Source organism: Ursus americanus, chromosome 30 (genome assembly GCF_024610735.1).
Source record: "Ursus americanus isolate L20-20 chromosome 30, mUrsAme1.1.p, whole genome shotgun sequence".
Taxonomy (NCBI): Eukaryota; Metazoa; Chordata; class Mammalia; order Carnivora; family Ursidae; genus Ursus; species Ursus americanus.
In genome coordinates this window covers 10,727,489-10,744,636 of record NC_142156.1, presented here as the reverse complement: position 1 = coordinate 10,744,636, position 17,148 = coordinate 10,727,489, and the positions used below count along the sequence as shown (strand labels likewise).

General features: G+C 50.7%; 1 protein-coding gene across 1 annotated transcript; it reads left to right on the top strand.

Annotated features, from left to right (window-relative positions):
* The first annotated feature begins 3,421 nt into the window (after positions 1 to 3,421).
* Positions 3,422 to 16,472, top strand: HSPB8 (heat shock protein family B (small) member 8). The gene is made up of 3 exons (XM_045791597.2): positions 3,422 to 4,265; positions 10,221 to 10,284; positions 15,482 to 16,472. Exons 1-3 carry the CDS (start codon positions 3,899 to 3,901, stop codon positions 15,639 to 15,641), a joined length of 591 nt encoding a protein of 196 aa, XP_045647553.1. The 5' UTR covers positions 3,422 to 3,898; the 3' UTR covers positions 15,642 to 16,472.
* Positions 16,473 to 17,148: the final 676 nt, after the last annotated feature.

Below are 17,148 nucleotides of genomic sequence, written 5' to 3'. Positions count from 1 at the left end.
CGCTTGGAAACCACTTCGCTTGGTCCCTTCTAAGTACTTGGAAATTTTAGTTGATATTCTAATGCTGTTACTGGGCCCAGGGTCTGTCCCATGTGAACAAGGCCATTTGGACACAGGGCTGCTAACACGGCATCATCTGCTGAGCCCCTAAAATGCACCACACACCCTGCTAGGTACAGAGGATGCTGACACCCCAGGGTCCTGCCCTCCTGGAGCTGAATGTGCTGGAAATTCCACTAGTGTCGTCTGTTGGGGGGGTCTGACAAAGGGAAGGAAAAAGAACAGGAGCACATGCACCCTGTGTTTGCTGGAAGATGTGCTGGGCTTCGGGGCATCCAACGGAAGGTCTTCCTGGACCCGGACCCTGAGTGAACGCAGGAGGCCACCGGGATCTGCCCCCACTCCTGGAACAAGAGCTCCAGACCCCTAGACTTGTAGAGAAAACAGTAAGCAAAAATGACGTCCAGAAAGCCATGCCTTCGAGGGACTCACAGAGGCTCTTCCTTCAGTACCTATAAGACCCACCCCAAAGAGGGTCAGGGCTGGGCCTGCAGGTTAAGGATGTGAGGCTGGGCAGGGCTGGAGGCTGGAAATACCTAGGGAAGGAGGGAATGTGGGGTCTTGCTGCCATGGAAAGGAAGAGCCCAGAAGTGGGCAGCCAACCAACGGTGTCTTTGTCACTACCTGGGTGACTTCAGGCTGCCGCTGCTCCCTCCTGTGCCCCCGTTTCCTGAATGCAGGGTGATGTCACCCTCCCCCTGGGCTATCTGTTCGGGGATTAACTGTGGTCCTTCCCATGTGAAAGCTCTAAGAGGAAAGCAGCCAAGAGAACACTTGTTCTGGAATATGGGGTCTACTACTGATTCCCACCCCTGCCCCAACACGCACATGCATTCCACAGGGTCTTTCCTTCCCAGAGAGAGCCAGCCTGGAGGCCCCTTCCTCTCCCTGGCTTCTCCAGGGCCTGGCCCCATGTTTTCATCTGGCTAATGACAGCCTGTAGGGTTTGCTGACTCCTGTCCAGGTGGCTGGGCCAGCACGATGAGCAGCTGCCTCCTTCCCCAGCTTCCCCAAATGGAAGGCTGGCCTGACCCAGAAATGTGCTGAGAACCTGGGGGCGGGGTGTAGGGAGGGGGCGGACAGCATGCAGCAGGCATGTGGGAAGATGACTGGACGAGACGGGGGCGGGGGGGGGACTCCCAAGTCCCACTGTGTGGCCCTTGGCAGGTGGCTTCATCTCTCTGAACCATAAGGGTCCAGTGAGATCATGAATAAAGCCTGGTACACAGTCAGTGCTCAATAAATGTGAGCCATGACTGTGATTATAAGAGGCAGTGCAGCAGAGGGGTCAAGAGACAGACTACCTAGGTTCAAATTCCAGGTCGGCCACTTAACTGGGTGTGTAGACACAGGTGAGTCACATAATCTCCCTGAGCCTCAGTTTTCTCAGCAGTAAAATGGGGATCATAAAAGCCCCTTCCTTGTAGGGTTGTAGGAGGGATTCCAGGAGTTAATATACATAAATTCAAAGGGCTCAGAATAGAACCCAGCACATGGAAAGTGCTGGATAAATGCTAATGATTGCTATTTCTGCTTTCTAGCTGCACACCCTCCGTCCTCTCCTGCTGGCTTCCATGCCTCAAGCATCCTTGAAATGAGAAAGTGCATGAAGGCTCTGAGGGGTTGTGGAGAAGAGGCCCAGAGAGGAAGGAGGAGGTTCTTCCAGCACACGCCCAGCAGCAGACTCACCCATAAATAAACACAGACCCATGCGTGCACAAACACACTAACCGCTCCACCCACTCAAACCCACATACGAACTGGGGACCAAGCCACCCACTCAGAAACCTCATACTGGCCCCAGCCCGGGTCCCAGGCAGGGCCGGCTTTCTTCTCTGTGTCATGCAGTGATTCTCCCCATTCCGGCTCCAAACCCAGCCAGCCCCACCCCAGCTGTAATTACAGGGAAGCTGAGGCTTCCGTGCCCAACCATGACGTCAGCCTGAAGCTTCGAGCAGGATGATCTCACCAGAGTTAAGTGGGGACCCAGTCACTCACTCGGGATGGGGGAGTGGGGGGCACCTCAGTCTCCCTCTCTCGGCTAGTGTGGGAGGGAGAGTGGGGGTCTCCACCAGTCAGCTCGGCACGGACACACGTGCCCCCCCCCCAGGCCCTGCCACCCCTGTAGCCATGTGCACGAGCCAATGCTCTGCACTCTGCTTCCTCACCTGCAAAACGGAGGTGGGGAGAACATCCCCGCTGTTGTTGCGAGGGTTCACTGTGAGGGTGGCAGCCCCGGGCTCCCCACGGAGGCAGGTGCAGAGGAGGAGGCTGTGAACGATGGTGGCTGTTGTTCTCCATACTATTATTTTTAGCAAACGGCCTCATGCAGGCACTGCCTAGGATCAAACTGATTTCTCAACCAGTGACTCACTGAATTCCTTAACACCCCCACTCCACCCCACCCCACCCTGCAAAGAAGGCACGGCTGAGACCCTGCAGCGCACAGAGGGAGAACAGCAGGCCCAAATCGCCCACCTGTTGTTGGGGACAGAGCAAAGACTGGAACCCAAAGCTCAGGGGGCGTTAAGTCAAAGGACAATTTCTAAGTTCACTGTCCAAGCTATGGTGAGGAACAGGGAAGTCTAGCAGGTAGGTCCTCTCTGGGCCTCCCGTGCAGACCAGACATGCACCTCCTGATAATCAGCATTATTAACAGTCATTAACAGGACGACGACGACTACTAATAGAGGACACCACTGGTTAACACTTCCTACAGCACTCTCCTCGCAGGATTGTTGTTGTGGCTGAAGCCAGTTTAATATTTGGAAAGCACTTAGAACAGGGCCCAGCATACAGCAAGCCTCACGTAACTGAGAACTCAAAATTGACTATTATAAAAGTGTCAGTCTGCTAAACGTTTAAGGATGGTCACCTCATGTGGTCCTCATGACACACCCATGAGGTGGCTACTATTATGTCCATTTTACAGGTGGGAAAACTGACGGGCTCACAGATACCCGGTGAATAATGTTACTGCACTCAGAGGACGCTGAAGGCAAGCCGCTTCCCAGGTCGGCTTGTGAGGGGTGACTGCAGCCCAAGGCCACCTGCCTTCAAATCCACTGGACCCCCCATCCCTCTCCTCTCCTTCTGCAGGTCCCCAAGGGGGGCAGGACACGCAGCAGGCTCTGGGGAAGGTATTACTGGGGTGACCGGGGCCCTGGCAGGCGGAGGGTTATTAATAGCCTTGAAGGCCTTTGCACAGAGCGTGGGGAGGAGGATCCGGGGGAGGGAGCAGCAGAGAGGGGGCGGAGCTGAGCCCAGCGCGGAGGAGAGTGTCCGGACAGGCTGGCTGGACTTGGACGCCAAGGCCCCTCCCCGCCCCCTGGGAGGCCAGCTGTTCCCTCAGCGGATTCTCAGGGGCTGGTTCATCACCTCCGAATACTCCTGTGACAGGAGGCGCCGGCAAAACCCGCCCCCAGCCCCAAGCAGCAATAAATAGAAGGCTCTCAGCCCCGGAGAAGCAAGGAGAAGTTTCTAGGCCCGTGTCCCTGGGTTTATTAAGCTCCTGACGCTACACCAGACATCTCAGCGGCTCTGGCTGAGAGCCTGGACAGCCTGGGAGGACAGTGACTGGCTGGTCTCCGGTAAGGCAGTGCGGAGAGAGGCCCTCTGGAATTCTGCTGGGCCGCCTGGTGGTCGCCTCTGGAGTGTCTTTGGGGGCTGGGACCCCAGCCAGGTACACCCCCTCTGTCCTTGGCAGTGGATGGTTCAGCATTTTCTGAAACTGAAGAACAATCTCAGAGGGCCAGCACCCCCACATCACCTTGCTGTGTGACCTTGGGCAGGTGGCTCCCTCTTTCTGAGCCTCCATTTCTACTCCAGCTCAGCAGCCATGGCTGACGGTCAGATGCCCTTCTCCTGCCACTACCCAAGCCGCCTGCGCCGGGACCCCTTCCGAGACTCGTCCCTCCCCTCACGCCTGCTGGATGATGACTTTGGCATGGACCCCTTCCCCGACGACCTGACCACCTCATGGCGCAACTGGGCCCTGCCTCGATTCTCCCCGGGGTGGCCTGGGACCCTGAGGTCAGGCATGGTGCCTCGGGGGCCAACGGCTGCAGCCAGGTTTGGGGTACCTGCGGAGGGCAGGAGTCCCCCACCCTTCCCCGGGGAGCCCTGGAAAGTGTGTGTCAACGTGCACAGCTTTAAGCCAGAGGAGCTGATGGTGAAGACCAAGGACGGATACGTGGAGGTGTCCGGTGAGTGAGGGGCAGGAGTGAGAGAGAACCCAGGAGAGGGGTGTAGGCCTCAGCCCCGGGAATAGCCAAGAGAACTCTGTTCCCTTAGAGGGTGAGCTGTGACAGCAGCGTGTGACACAGGTGACTTCAGGGCTCAGGAATGCAGCCCAGAGAGCCCACAGAAGTTATCTTTATGGAAAAGCACTCCTGCCCGGGGTTCCAGGAGACACCTCAACCTGACCCAGCTGCTCAGGCCTTTGGGTGCTGTACCCATCAGAGGAGAGGCAGGGAAATGCGAACGACGTCACATGTTTTGACAGAAAAAAATTCCTATAAAGAATAAGTTAAACAGATATAGAAGAAATACAAAGACAGAGAAGCGATAGGACTCTCGGCACCCCCGGGGCACAGCACAGTCTAGAAGGGTGTGCCATGATAGAGCTAATGATCAGCACAGGTTTCAAGAGGAACACCTCCCCTTGTGCCAGATAAGGAAACTGAGGCATGATAGTCACTGGAAGGGTACTGACTGGTAACCTTGTGCTAGGCACAACACTGTGCTTTACCTGCAACATCTCAGTTAAAACAACCAGAGGAGGTGGGGCCTGTTTGTCTCTTTTTACAGATGGGGAAACTGAGGCACAGAAAGGTTACAGTAACTTGCCCATGGCCACCTGGATTCAAACGCAGGCTGTCTTGGGAATGGGGAGGCCAGGAGCAATTTAATGGTTTGTTGAGCACCTACTGGGTATCAAGAACTGGGCTAAGACCCTTACATTCCTTCTACCAGATAATCCTCACTCATTCCAGCCCCAAGAAGTGGGGCTGTCTACCCCCATTTTACAGCTGAGGAGGCTGAGGCCCAAGCGGGACTTGTCCAAGGTCATGCCATGAGTCAGCAGCCAGCAGGAAGAGTCTGGGCCTGCCCCAGACTCCCAGGCCCAGGGCTTGCGCCACCTTCCAGCCTGGGAGAAAGGAAGAGGAGACAGGAGGCTCCGTCCCCATTAAGCAGGGCAGCAGGGGAACAGGCTTCCTCTCTCTTCCCTCCCAATTAACGCTCCATTAAAAAGAGTGTGTTCCTGGTAGGCTCCCGACCAGAAAAATCAATAAAAGCCATTGCAAAGCCAGGCTGGGCAGAGACAAGCCTGGCAGGGCGGCGTGTAGGGGGAGTTTCAAAGCCTTGCAGGGTGGAATTATAAACATCAGAGGATCGGGGCCGGGTGGGGTGGGCCATGAGACACGCTGGGGCCACGTGCGGATGGAGGGGTTCAGCTAGGCCTTCCGGACTTGGCTGTGGAGCCAGGCCCAAGTGCTGAACCTGGGTCTGCCACAGACCGGCGGGATGTGCAAACTGCTTCCCTTCTCTGTGCTTTGTGTCCTTATCTGGACATCAGGGTTCCAGTGGCTACACGGCATGAGGACTGCTGTGTTAGGTGACCTGATGTGCGTCCAGTGTGGAGCTGCTGCCTGGAACATGTGGAACATGAGGGATCAGTATTCTCATGGCCGTGATGTTACTGTTACTAAAATGCTGGGCACAGAGCAAGGCCCCAGGAGACCACCAATGGTAGATGCTCCTTGGAGACCTGGGTTCAAATCCTGAGCCTGCCAGATGAATATGGACAAGAAAGTCTTCTCACTGCTCTGAGCCTCGCTTTCCTTATCTGCAGGATGGGGAGTGTAATAATATCGGCCCTGCAAGTCTGTAGGGAAGATTACAAATACATGCAGACAATATATGCTAATAAATGCAGAGTCTGTAAAATGGGGCGAATAATAGTGTCTGCCCGGCACTCTGTAAATAAGGTGATTATTACCACCACCAGCCCCATCTTTGTTTTAATTAGGATTCCAGAGTCTTCTACGCTGGGTTGGAGGGTTTCCCGTGCCCTGTGGCCCCTCCAGGAGACCCCTGGAGCATATTTCCTTCATTCTCCTTTCTAGGTGCTTCTTAATAACTGGGCTGTGGCAGCTCCAGGCTGAGATCCCACTAAATACCTTATTAATCCAGAGCTCCGCATGAGGCTTTGAGCGAGTCATGGAGCCTCAGTTTCCGTATTTGTAAAATGGGGTTGTTGGGTGCTTAAATAAGACAGACAAAGCCTTTTAAGGTTGTAAAAATGCCTCCCAGGTGTGCACTTAGCAACCTCAGCTTGACAGAATCCAAATCCCCTGAGAGTACATACAGAGACTCTCAGAAAATGGATTTAAGAAATCAGATGGGTATCGGGGCTCCACTTAAAATCAGATTCAGTCTTTTATCCTACATCACATAACGACAGAACTATTCTTCCTCAAGCACCTGGTACAGGGCACTGGGCTAAATGCCTACATATGTTGGCTCCCTTGTTCCTCACATGGACTCGCAAGGAAATATGGGTAGGTTTGTGATATCCACTTTCCAAGTGAGGACGTTGAAGCTCAGAGAGAGTAACTCACGTGAGATCCCCCCCATCTTCCATGGCACATGTCTGCAATTCAAAGCCAGGCCTGCTTAGACAGTTCCAAGTCAGGATGGCTGGATTTTCTTCCGATTATACAGCCTTGGGCAAATCCTGCCACCTCTTGGTCCTCCGTTTTACTTAGGAGGAGCTGAACTTAATCAGTATTTGCCAAATGGTACGTTTTAGGATATCAATAGGTATCCAAGAAATGCAGGATAGGTGGTCCAGAATTCTAAAAGGTGCCAGAGGAAACAAAATTATAAACAGCTCTCCTCCCTGCAGGACTTATCAGAGCTTTGAATAGTTTGTGGATCTCTGGAGGCAGCCCTGTCTTATCTGACCACATCTGAGTGTCTAGTTCCAGGGAAGTATTTGGAAAATGCTAGACTAGATGCTTTCCATGATGCCTTATCCTCCCCTATTCCTACCCTGCAGCCACCAGCCAAGAAATGTTCTCTTCATGGGCCACTGGGCCAGGTCCTGGCCAAGAAGGAACTGGAAAACCCAGAGGCCTTATTCCCACCCCTTCTCTTTAATCCCAGGGCCTCTGCCTCCCCTGGAAACAGCACCTTCTTTCTTTAGCTGGGCCAATGGCTTTCCCTGAAGTGCTCATGCTTGCTTCTTGGCACCTACATTTCTCTGAGGCTTGTTGAAAAAACAGTAGCTATGAGGGGCCTCTGGCTTGCCCTAGCCTCCGGATGAGTTCTTTTTTTAAAAAAGAATCATAATTACTTTTTTTCTGTTTACAAAAATAAAATATTTCCACAGCAGAAAACACAGATAGGAAAGCAAAATAAGAAATTAAAAATCACTCATAATCCTTAAACTGCCCCAATAAATAGATATTCAAATTATATGCAAATTAAGCTTCAAGATGAGCCTCGGGTAGCAACATCCATTTTCAACCAGGCTCCTCTTTATGGGAAATCTTGGAGCTGTGCCTGCTCAGAGATCCTCCCCTCCCTAACCCCAATACCCTATTTTCAGGGCATGGACAAGCAAGCTTAGCCTTTCAGAAGCAGTCCTTTCTCCAGACATCAAAATAAGCCACAAACCTTCGCCTTCACACATTTTTACAACTTACAAAGCAATTCTATGACTCATTCGCATTTGTTCAGCAACCCAATAATTAGGAAGGTGTTGCCACCCCCATTTTAGAGAAGAATAAACCGAGGTTCAGAGAAGAGTGGGGATGTGCTAGGGAGGTGTTAGAGCAGGGACTGAAGTCCAAAACCTACACCCCTTTGCTCCAGCACTCCCAAGCTGTGTGACCCTCCGCGCATCACTTAACCTCTCTGAACTTCCGCTCCCCGTCCACAAAATGGTAATAACGGAAGTCCCTGCTTTCTAAGGTTGTCGTGAAAATTAAAGAAGTAGCTATAGCCAGGAGCTGGGAGGGGGGCGGACACCAAGCAAGCACTATTTAAGAGTCTGTTATTGCTATTTTTTTGATCATCAGCACGGTTTATTATTCTCAGGACACCAAGTGTGCAAAAGGGCTGAGTCAGAGGCACTGGCTGGTCCCCAGGGGAAGCAGACCTCCGGAGGCCCAGGCTCTGGCGAGGGTGTCAGGGAACAGACAGTGCTCCCCTGGCCACAGGCCTGGGTTAGGGCTGGACAGTTGGTCCTCATGCACTTGGCAGGTCCAAATCTACTCTCCAAGCAGCAGCACCTTCAGAGCATAGTGTGTTCTGGGTAACCAGACACTCCAGTTTAAAAACGAATTCCTATCCGTGTACCCCTTTCTGCCCAGCCCATGAGTGAATAAACGGACACAGCCTTTGCTAAGGGCACGTTAGCAATACAGATCAAGCCTCAGAAAATCTAGAACTTAGAATTTATCCTGAAGATGTCATCAGGCTGGATGCAAAGATCCAGCTGTAAGAATGTTCGGTGCAAGGAGTTTCTTTCTAAGGTCGGATACCCATCTCAGTGCCCAAAAGCCAGGGATTGGCTAAACGAACTTATGTATCAATACAGTGGAACGCTGTGCAACCATTAAAAAGTCACATTGTGGAAGAATATTTGGTGTAACACAGAAAAATAATTATAACATGTCAGCAAGAGATAACAGCTTTGAGCATAACATAAAATATGACCCCACCTGCTAAAATACATGATATACGTCTATACTATATAACATTTATGCATGCCTAAGTAACATAGAAAGAAAAGTCTGGAACTTATACAAAAATGTGGTTTCGTCAGGTGGTTTGGATCATTCATGTCTTTATATTCTACATTTTCTAGGATACCTTTGTATTTTCTTACAATCAGAACAAAGTCATTAATAAAGAAATTATGGATAATTTTTAAAAGCAATTAATAATGCAACCACCTATAAATTGTCAGTTTTTTAAAAACCTGGGCTGCCAAAACATCCCACAAGGTTATTCACAGTCTGCATTCCAAAGCTTCTCAGAAGGGTGTCCCTGTGTACATGAGGGTTCTTGGCCGGGGAATGTGGCCCCACGGATGAGGAACAAATAAAGATAGGAGCTGGAAGGCTCCACTGGGCACTAATCTGGTTTGTTTAAAGAGAAATTACAGAGGCGCCTGGATGGCTCAGTCGGTTAAGCATCTGCCTTCAGCTTAGGTCATGATCCTGGGGTCTAAGGATGGAGCCCCATGTTGGGCTTCCCTGCTCAGTGGGGAGTCTGCTTCTCCCTCTGCCCCTGCCCCCAGCTTGTGCTTACTCTATCTCAAATAAATAAATAAAATCTTCAAAAAAAAAAAAAAAGGAGAGAGAGAAATTAGAGGCTTTCCACATTAAAAAAAAAAAAAAAAAAAAAGAGGAAGAAGAAGAGTGAGGAGCGGCCAGGAAGCTCTGAAGTTGCTATATAAATTGCAAGGTGATAGCCAGTCTGGGCTCAACCTTCATGTAATCTTATCTTTTTCCTTCCTGAGGAAAGAAGAACAGCCCTCCCCTGCTACCCTGTATAAGGCAGGGCAGGTGGAATGTGCCATTTCTTAAGGAGACCCCCCCCCTTTGGAGACTCCAGGTGTTTTTGTTTTGTTTGTTTTAGCAGATTGAAGCATTATTTCCAGGCTATTCGTCCATTCTAGGTACAGATAATGTGGCTCAAAGAGCTAACTGCAAGCCAAGCTGGAACGGGAAGAGGGGCGTGAGACCCCAGCACTTGGCCTGGATTCAGGGAGAGCTGGTTCAGAGCCCAGGCCTGCCATGTACCTGCTGGGTGACTGTGGACCCATCACTGGGCCTCAGTTCCTGCCTCCATAACCAAGGGGGAAGGAAGCCCACCTCAGAGCCAGGAAAGGCTCTGTGTGGCAAATCAGCCCTCAGCACCTGACCCCACTTCTTTCCTACCACCCTTCCTGGGATGCTAGCCTCTGGATTTGACTGGCTGGCTAGGGGGAAGGGGCAAGTTTGCTCAGGTAACTGGTGTCTCCAGACTGAGCCCCGAGCCAAAGGGTGGGGCAGGGGCTGGGGCAGGATTTGAACACAAGCCTGAGTCCTGACTGAAGTCCAGGGGACATAGATGCTTACATGTGGCATTCCTCTCCCTTCTAGGCAAACATGAAGAGAAGCAGCAAGAAGGTGGCATCGTTTCCAAGAACTTCACAAAGAAAATCCAGTGAGTCACCTGGCGGTGTGGGTTCCGGGGTGGGGGTGGAGGTGTGGGTAGTGTCTGGGACCCGAGATCTGGAGTGTCTCTCTCTTGGGCATCTCTCTTTCAAGACAAGACCCAGAGCAGGGAATTAAACCTTCACCCCTAAAGGGGAGAAGGCGTCACAGCAAACCTGCCGTGGGGTCCCAGGAAGGGGGGACGCGTAAATTATGCCTTCACACCTGCTCAGTGCCCCTGTGAGGTGGGAATTAACGATGCCACTTTGTAGATGGAGAGTCCGAGAAACAAAATGACTCATCTGTGATTCCCTGAAAATCGGGGCACTCTCCGCCCCGCGTGGTACGCCTGGGGAGGCTCTCCATCACCATCAAGAGAGACCGTCCCCCGATGCCCAAATGCCCAGTAGAATCTTGGGAAGGTTGCTTGCTCTCAGCGCCCCGCCACCGGAAGAGCATGCCACCCTCCCTAGAGCACCTGCAGGAAGGAAACTGAAAGGTGTCCTGACTTTGCTGTTGCCTCCCGGGGGGCGTTGGAGGCTGAGATTTTGGGACACATGAAGGGCAGTTTTGCTGCGGGGTGTGCGAAGGGCTGAGCCTGGGGGAATCATGCCTGCAGCAGGAGGACCACCAGGCTGGGCCAGTGAATCAAAGCCAGCTGTAGGGAGGGAGCCTACGGCAAGGTGCTGATGGGGGACCCCTCTTCCCAGACACACGCTCTACCCAGCAGCACTCCGCTATGTACATTTCTGGCCCCAAAGTCTTGTCCCAGTCAATGCATTTAATCTTCGCAGTGGGCAGAAGAGACATTACCCTCCTTGTAGGATGGGGAAACGAAGTTCCCAGAGGTGAAGAGACCTGCCCAAAGTCCTTACGATTCTAATTTAGAACAGCCCCAAACTGATCCTTGAACCCTGAGCGCAGTGCTCATGCCTGGAGCTAAGGGATGCCCTTTCCTCACCCGTAAAAGGGATCGGGTGGGTGTTGATTCTCCGGAGTCACCGACTGAAAACGAAATGAAATCATGGCACGGCCACCAGGGCACAGTAAGTCCCCTACGTGGCAGTTTGTTGTTACTATTATTGGTGGTGGTGTTGAGTCTTTACTCCATGCCTAGCCCTGGCAAAGATGTCCCGGGTCTGGAGGAGAGTGCGCGGGCTGCATTCTGAGGCTTCTTTCAGCTCTGGGGTTCTGCAGTTGCGTCTCTCCTGCCATGTGCCCAGTCCTGACTCACCCGGCGTCTCTGGAGTTCTTAGAAGCCCAAGGACGCTTCCTGATAAGGCGAACGGCTAACTGTGTTTCTTCACGCTAGCTGCCTCGCCTGCCATCCCCAAGGCCCACACCTCTCCCTGGTACAGCAGCCAGAAGAACAGCTGCTGAGAGGGAGAGGGGAAAGGAAAGGGGGGAAAAAAGTACAGAGGGAGCTGATATTTCTTGGAAGAGACTCAAATAAGGCCTCGGAATAGAGTCACAGGCAGGGCAATGCTGTGGAAGGGACTGAGCTGGAAAGAAGTCAGGGGGTTAATCATCTTTATAAAACGCGGATGTCCCCATCTCCGAGACTTCCCGGAAAGCAGCTTGCTGGGGTGACTTGACCAGACAGAAATGCCTAGAGCTGCCCAAGGCGCAGCTGGGGTCCAGCAACTGAGCGGAGCTGCTTGTTACAATACTGGACTGCCGTTGTCATGAGCACCCCAGGTGCCCGCCCTAGCCAGCCCGGCCATCCTGACCCTGTCCCCAGGACCCTCTGCACCTCCCCACATTCCAACAACAAGGGGTCCCTAGCACCCTACTCCATCACTGTGGCACATGTCCATCCATTCTGGTTGGTCACTGTCCCTCTGGGCCAGTTCCTAAGTACTCTGAAGTTCCTCTGGATATAGGGAGTCCTGGTTCCATGATAAAGAAAGTGGATAACTTGGAACAGATCCCCTGAACTGCCCTGAGCTTCTGTCCCCACGTTCCCTCATGGACAGAGCTGTGATAGGGAATGAGAGGAGGCGTGTAAAGCACTTAGCATGGGGTCCAGACTCAGTGTTCAGTCTGTGAGGACTAATATTAAACTCTGCAAGGCTGGAGTCACGCGAGAGCGGCTGGGACCTCCTGGGACCCCCTGGCTCTGCCCAGACTCTAGACACCAAGGATGGTCCTGGCCCATTCTCGGGAGGCTCCATTGCCTAGCCCAGGAAAAACTCTGGTCATCAGAGGACAGGGAAGCTCCTTCAGCCAGACTGAGATCCTTGGAGATTTCCTCCCAGGCAGGATGCTACAGCTGTTTGCCTCTGCCACAGCTAAGAGATTCTCCCCAACACATCCATCCCCTTGTAAAAGGTGCCATTTTGACCGGATGAGGGGGAACAGGAGAGGTCTTGGAATTTGCCGATCAGGTTGGGGGCAGGGCAAGTTTGTAGATGGGATCTTTCCACACCCAACTTGGGTGAGAGGACAGGAAGCAGGGGACGCAGGAAATCATCACTGGAAGATGCTCAGAGTCAAAGCAAACTTTAGTTCCTTGCTCCCTATCTTCCCAGGTACCCGTTCTGCCATTTACTGACATCTGCAGTGTACCAAGAGCCATGCGGAAAGAGGGTTAGGTTTAATATTATTTCACTCTGAAAAGAATCCGATGAAGTAGGTATTACTAAGTCCATCTTGTGAATGAAAAAACTGAAGTTCAGAGGGATTTTGGAATTCCACAAAGGTCACACAGCTAGTCATGAGCCAGATCTGGGATTTGAACACAGATCTCCCCACCTTCAAAGCCCATGGCCTTCCTACCTGGTTAAGGGAGACCAGGTTGCCGTCATTCACAGACCATCTTCAACTACATTTTGCCTTATGTGCTTACATTCCCGTATTATTATCTGCTTAAGATTTCTTTTCTTTTTGATCACGTCACTTTTGGGAAAGTTAAATTCCCATTACTAAAATGTTCACTGAAGAGGGCAATCATAAAACAAATCCAATGGAAGAAAAACGTGGTTGAATAGGTAGCATCGTCTACCTAAGGGTCCAAGCCTTAGATCACCTCTCTCTTTGTTAAAAACAGAAAACAGTGAGGGACAGAGGCTAAAGGTATTGAAGTCAACACTTAGCTGAAATGTTTCTTTGGAAGCAAATGGAAGGATTGAAAAAGAATGCAAAAGGAATAATTTTCCCATCATGGGGGTTCAACATAAGGTCACCTGGTGAGAGACCCTGAACAAGCCTATTCCTACCTCTGGCCTCAGTTTCCCCAGGTGTACTATGAGAGCACTGTCCTGAACAACCGAGATTCTTTTGGGTTCTGACACTTGCAGCTTGGTGATAGCACAACTTGTGCTAAAATACACACAGCCATCAAGCCCACTTGAACAGCCGGTAACTGCAGTAACGATGTAGACACTCACACTTATTGAGCACTTACTGTATGCCAGCACTGGGCTAACAAGCCTTTTGCTTTCATCATCCCGTGTAATCTTCTCACAACCTTAAGAGGTAGATACCATTAACCCACTTCTCCTATAAGGAGGTAGGTTCAGAGAGGCTAGCTCACTAGCCCGAGGTCACACAGTCAGGAAGAACCAGAATTGGAACTCAGGTCTGCCTGCCTGTAAAGCCCAGGCTCTGGATCACAGTGGCCCTGCCCCATCGCACCAGGTGTGCTACGGGTTAGCATGCAAATAGTTAAACAGAGTTGGCCCATCCCCAGCAGTGGGAGGGAGGTCCAGACTTTTGGCCTCCTCTGTGCTTCAGAAGTTTGACTTGGCCTCTGCCCAAGTTCCCTCTTTCTCTTCCCTCCTTCCCAGCGGGTCCCTCGTTAATCTCGGTGGCTCTAATTTCGCAGGAGTCTCCTGGGTAGATGCTGCTCATATGATTCCATGTTTCTACTCACTGCAAAAACTCCCCACCCCCTTCAGGAAGGATCCTGCCCTAGCCAGGAATGGGTCTGCTCCTTGCTTGGTTCTTTGATCAAAACCTCTGCATTTCTAACAGGCAGGGCCATCCTGGACCAGTGGAAAGATCTATGCTGATCGACCCTCCTGGCTTCCCTTTTTTTCAAAAGTCTGGTGCCAGGGGAGGCAAAAGAACATCACGATCAGCCACTCTGAGTTTGGAGAGCAAGATTCCCATTTCCATCTGCTTCTTTCCGGCAGTGTGACCTTGGGCAAGTCACTTCACCTCTCTAGCCTCGATTTCCTTGTCTGTAATTGGCGACAGTAACAAAACTTCCCTGGTGGGATTATTGTTAACTAAAGGAGATGATACACAGGTGAACTGCCTGCACATAGAAAGTGCTCAGGTCATACTTCTCATAATCTTTATTTATAATGGCAGCCCAATGAGGCCATGAACACATTCTCACAATTCCGATAGTTAGTTGAAGGAACCATGTCTCAGATTGTCTCTTTCACCCAAAACAAACAAAAAATCATAAAAAAAAAAATAGCTTCAGAATTGGAACCAAAGTTGGATTGAGAAATCCCTCTGAGGTTCTCACTCACGGAGCCTGCCACTTGATTTCCCCAAGTCTCTCTTAAATGTTCTGTGCAATGGGCATATTAATTCCTATTAACCACTCTGGGCTCTTTGTAAAGTTCTAGCCAGGTCATTTCCTACAAATGTGCTTTGGGAACAAAGCAGTTATGACCTGTTAAGGTGTGACCCAAACTGAGGCTCATTCTAAGCATTGGAGAGAATGTTGCCAGGTGGCCAGGCTGTTGCATCATTAATTCACCAGTAATGCATTCTGTAGTAAAGCGCTTTCAGCAGGCACACGGCAAATGAAAGGGCGTTACCTGCTGGGAGTAACACCTCACTTGCGTTCTATAACGGGATGGTAGTGGTGGCCGTTTCTTCCAGCAGCCGGTCCACTGTGGGCAGAGACCTCAACCAAAGACCAAACATCTGGGCCACGGCGATCTTTCCAGCGATCTTTTGGAACCCCACATTACCATTTGCAAAGCGTGTCCAGACTCTGTCTGGCTTCGAATACTATACAAGTTTTATATTGCTATCTCCATTTGCAGATGAGGGCATAAACTCAGAGCAACTGAGTGACCTGCCCTGGATGGCACAGCTAGAGAGGGGCAGAGCTGGGCTGCAAATCAGCGTCATCTGCCCTCAGAGCCTAAATTCGTATCAAAGCTATTTTCTTCCAAATGCACAAAAGTCTGTTTAAGCTCTATGAAACAGAATACAGGAGTAACATCTTGTGCTTCTCCTAGGCTCCCCGCAGAGGTGGATCCTGTGACAGTCTTCGCCTCGCTTTCTCCAGAGGGCCTGCTGATCATCGAAGCTCCCCAGGTCCCCCCTTACTCACCATTTGGAGAGAGCAATTTCAACAACGAGCTTCCCCAAGACAGCCAGGAAGTCACCTGTTCCTGAGACCCCAGTCTTGGCCCGTCTTTTTCCCTCCCCAACCCCAGGGCTTCTCTGATTCCAGAGTACGTGACTTTAGCTGAATTCATAGATTTAGTGTGACTAAAATGTTAGGGGTGGGGTGGACTGACCACCAACTCTCTGGATAGGGTAGTGGTAGGTGTTTCCACAGGATGGCGCAATTGGCAGGTCATGCTCAATTGCCTTTTCTTTACCTTTTCTCTCATGATGACAATGTTGCCCGTTCTGTACTTGCAAAAACGGATAGAAGGGGACATGACGTTTCACACTGTATCTTCCCTTGCAGCTAATGCAAGGGTTGCCTCTCTCCGGGGACCTCCCTGTCACCCAGATTCCTATTCTGGGTTCCCACTTTCCATGCCTGCCCCATGGTTTGGTGGATGGAGCCCATTAGCTCACTCTCCTGCAGCCCTGGCCTATGAAGGGTGATAGCTAGGTCTTACATCCGCATATGGAATTTAGCCAACAGCCCACATGAAAACAGTGCCTTCTGCTCTTCGCCCAAGCATTTATATAGCATGTTCCCAAGTCGGCACTCCCTGAGGACTCTGGAAGCCCATTTATTCTCTGGTTAAAGTCCCCCCCCTTTCTTGTGCCTCCTATGTCCAATTTGGGATTTTTACAGAGGGGGCTGTCTCCAAACAGCTCCACCAGGAACCAAGCAAAGGCCAGACAGACTGGCAGGCAGGCTAGTGGTATTGGTATTATGTATATGAGTGGGACTTGTGTGTCATTGTTATTTGAATTGTGCTGTTGTTTAGGGAGAAATAACAGTAAATAATAATAATAATAGTAATAAAAGAGCTGATGTTCTTAGCCTTGTGTTCTTCTTTTGATGGGGAATGCTAAATGCTATACCATTTAAAGATGCGATATCAATTAGGAATGCTTGTAGCTACAAATGATACCCAACAAATAGTGGTTTAAATAACATAAATATCTATTGTCTAACTTTTCAAGAAGTTTAGAGATGAGTGATTTGAGAGTCATTTTTTCAGTTTATATGCCACCAAGAGCCAGAGATCTTTTTCCTCTGCCATCTCTGACAAGTATACAAGATCTGTCCTCATGTTTGCAAGATGGCTGCAGCAGCTCCAATCATCTCACCTTCACATGACAATGCACAGGAAGAGAAGGGATGGGTAAAAAAGCCTTCTTATTTGGCTTTCTCTTTTATCAGTGAGCAAGATCTTTTCCAGAAGCTCTTAGAAGACTTCCCCTTTTATCTCACCTACCAAAACTGGGCTACATACTCTATCCCTGGAGCCAATCCCAGTTAATCCCCATGACTCCCTAAGAAGTAGACATTCATTTTATAATGAAGAAGCTGATGCTAAGTGACTTTGGTGAGTCACAGGATAATAGCAGAACTTGAACCTGGATGTTTGCTTTTGGAAGAGTTCATGAGGGGCTTCTGGGCTGCAAAGGCATCATCAAGGGCATCTCTAAACCCCCAAATGACAGCAAAAGTCAGTGAATATTTCCTGAACAC

Coding starts and splice junctions, on each gene's coding strand:
- HSPB8 (XM_045791597.2), top strand. CDS start 3,899: ATGGCTGACGGTCAGATGCCCTTCTCCTGCCACTACCCAAGCCGCCTG. Junction 4,266..10,220: donor CGGATACGTGGAGGTGTCCG/GTGAGTGAGGGG, acceptor TCTCCCTTCTAG/GCAAACATGAAGAGAAGCAG. Junction 10,285..15,481: donor AACTTCACAAAGAAAATCCA/GTGAGTCACCTG, acceptor TGCTTCTCCTAG/GCTCCCCGCAGAGGTGGATC.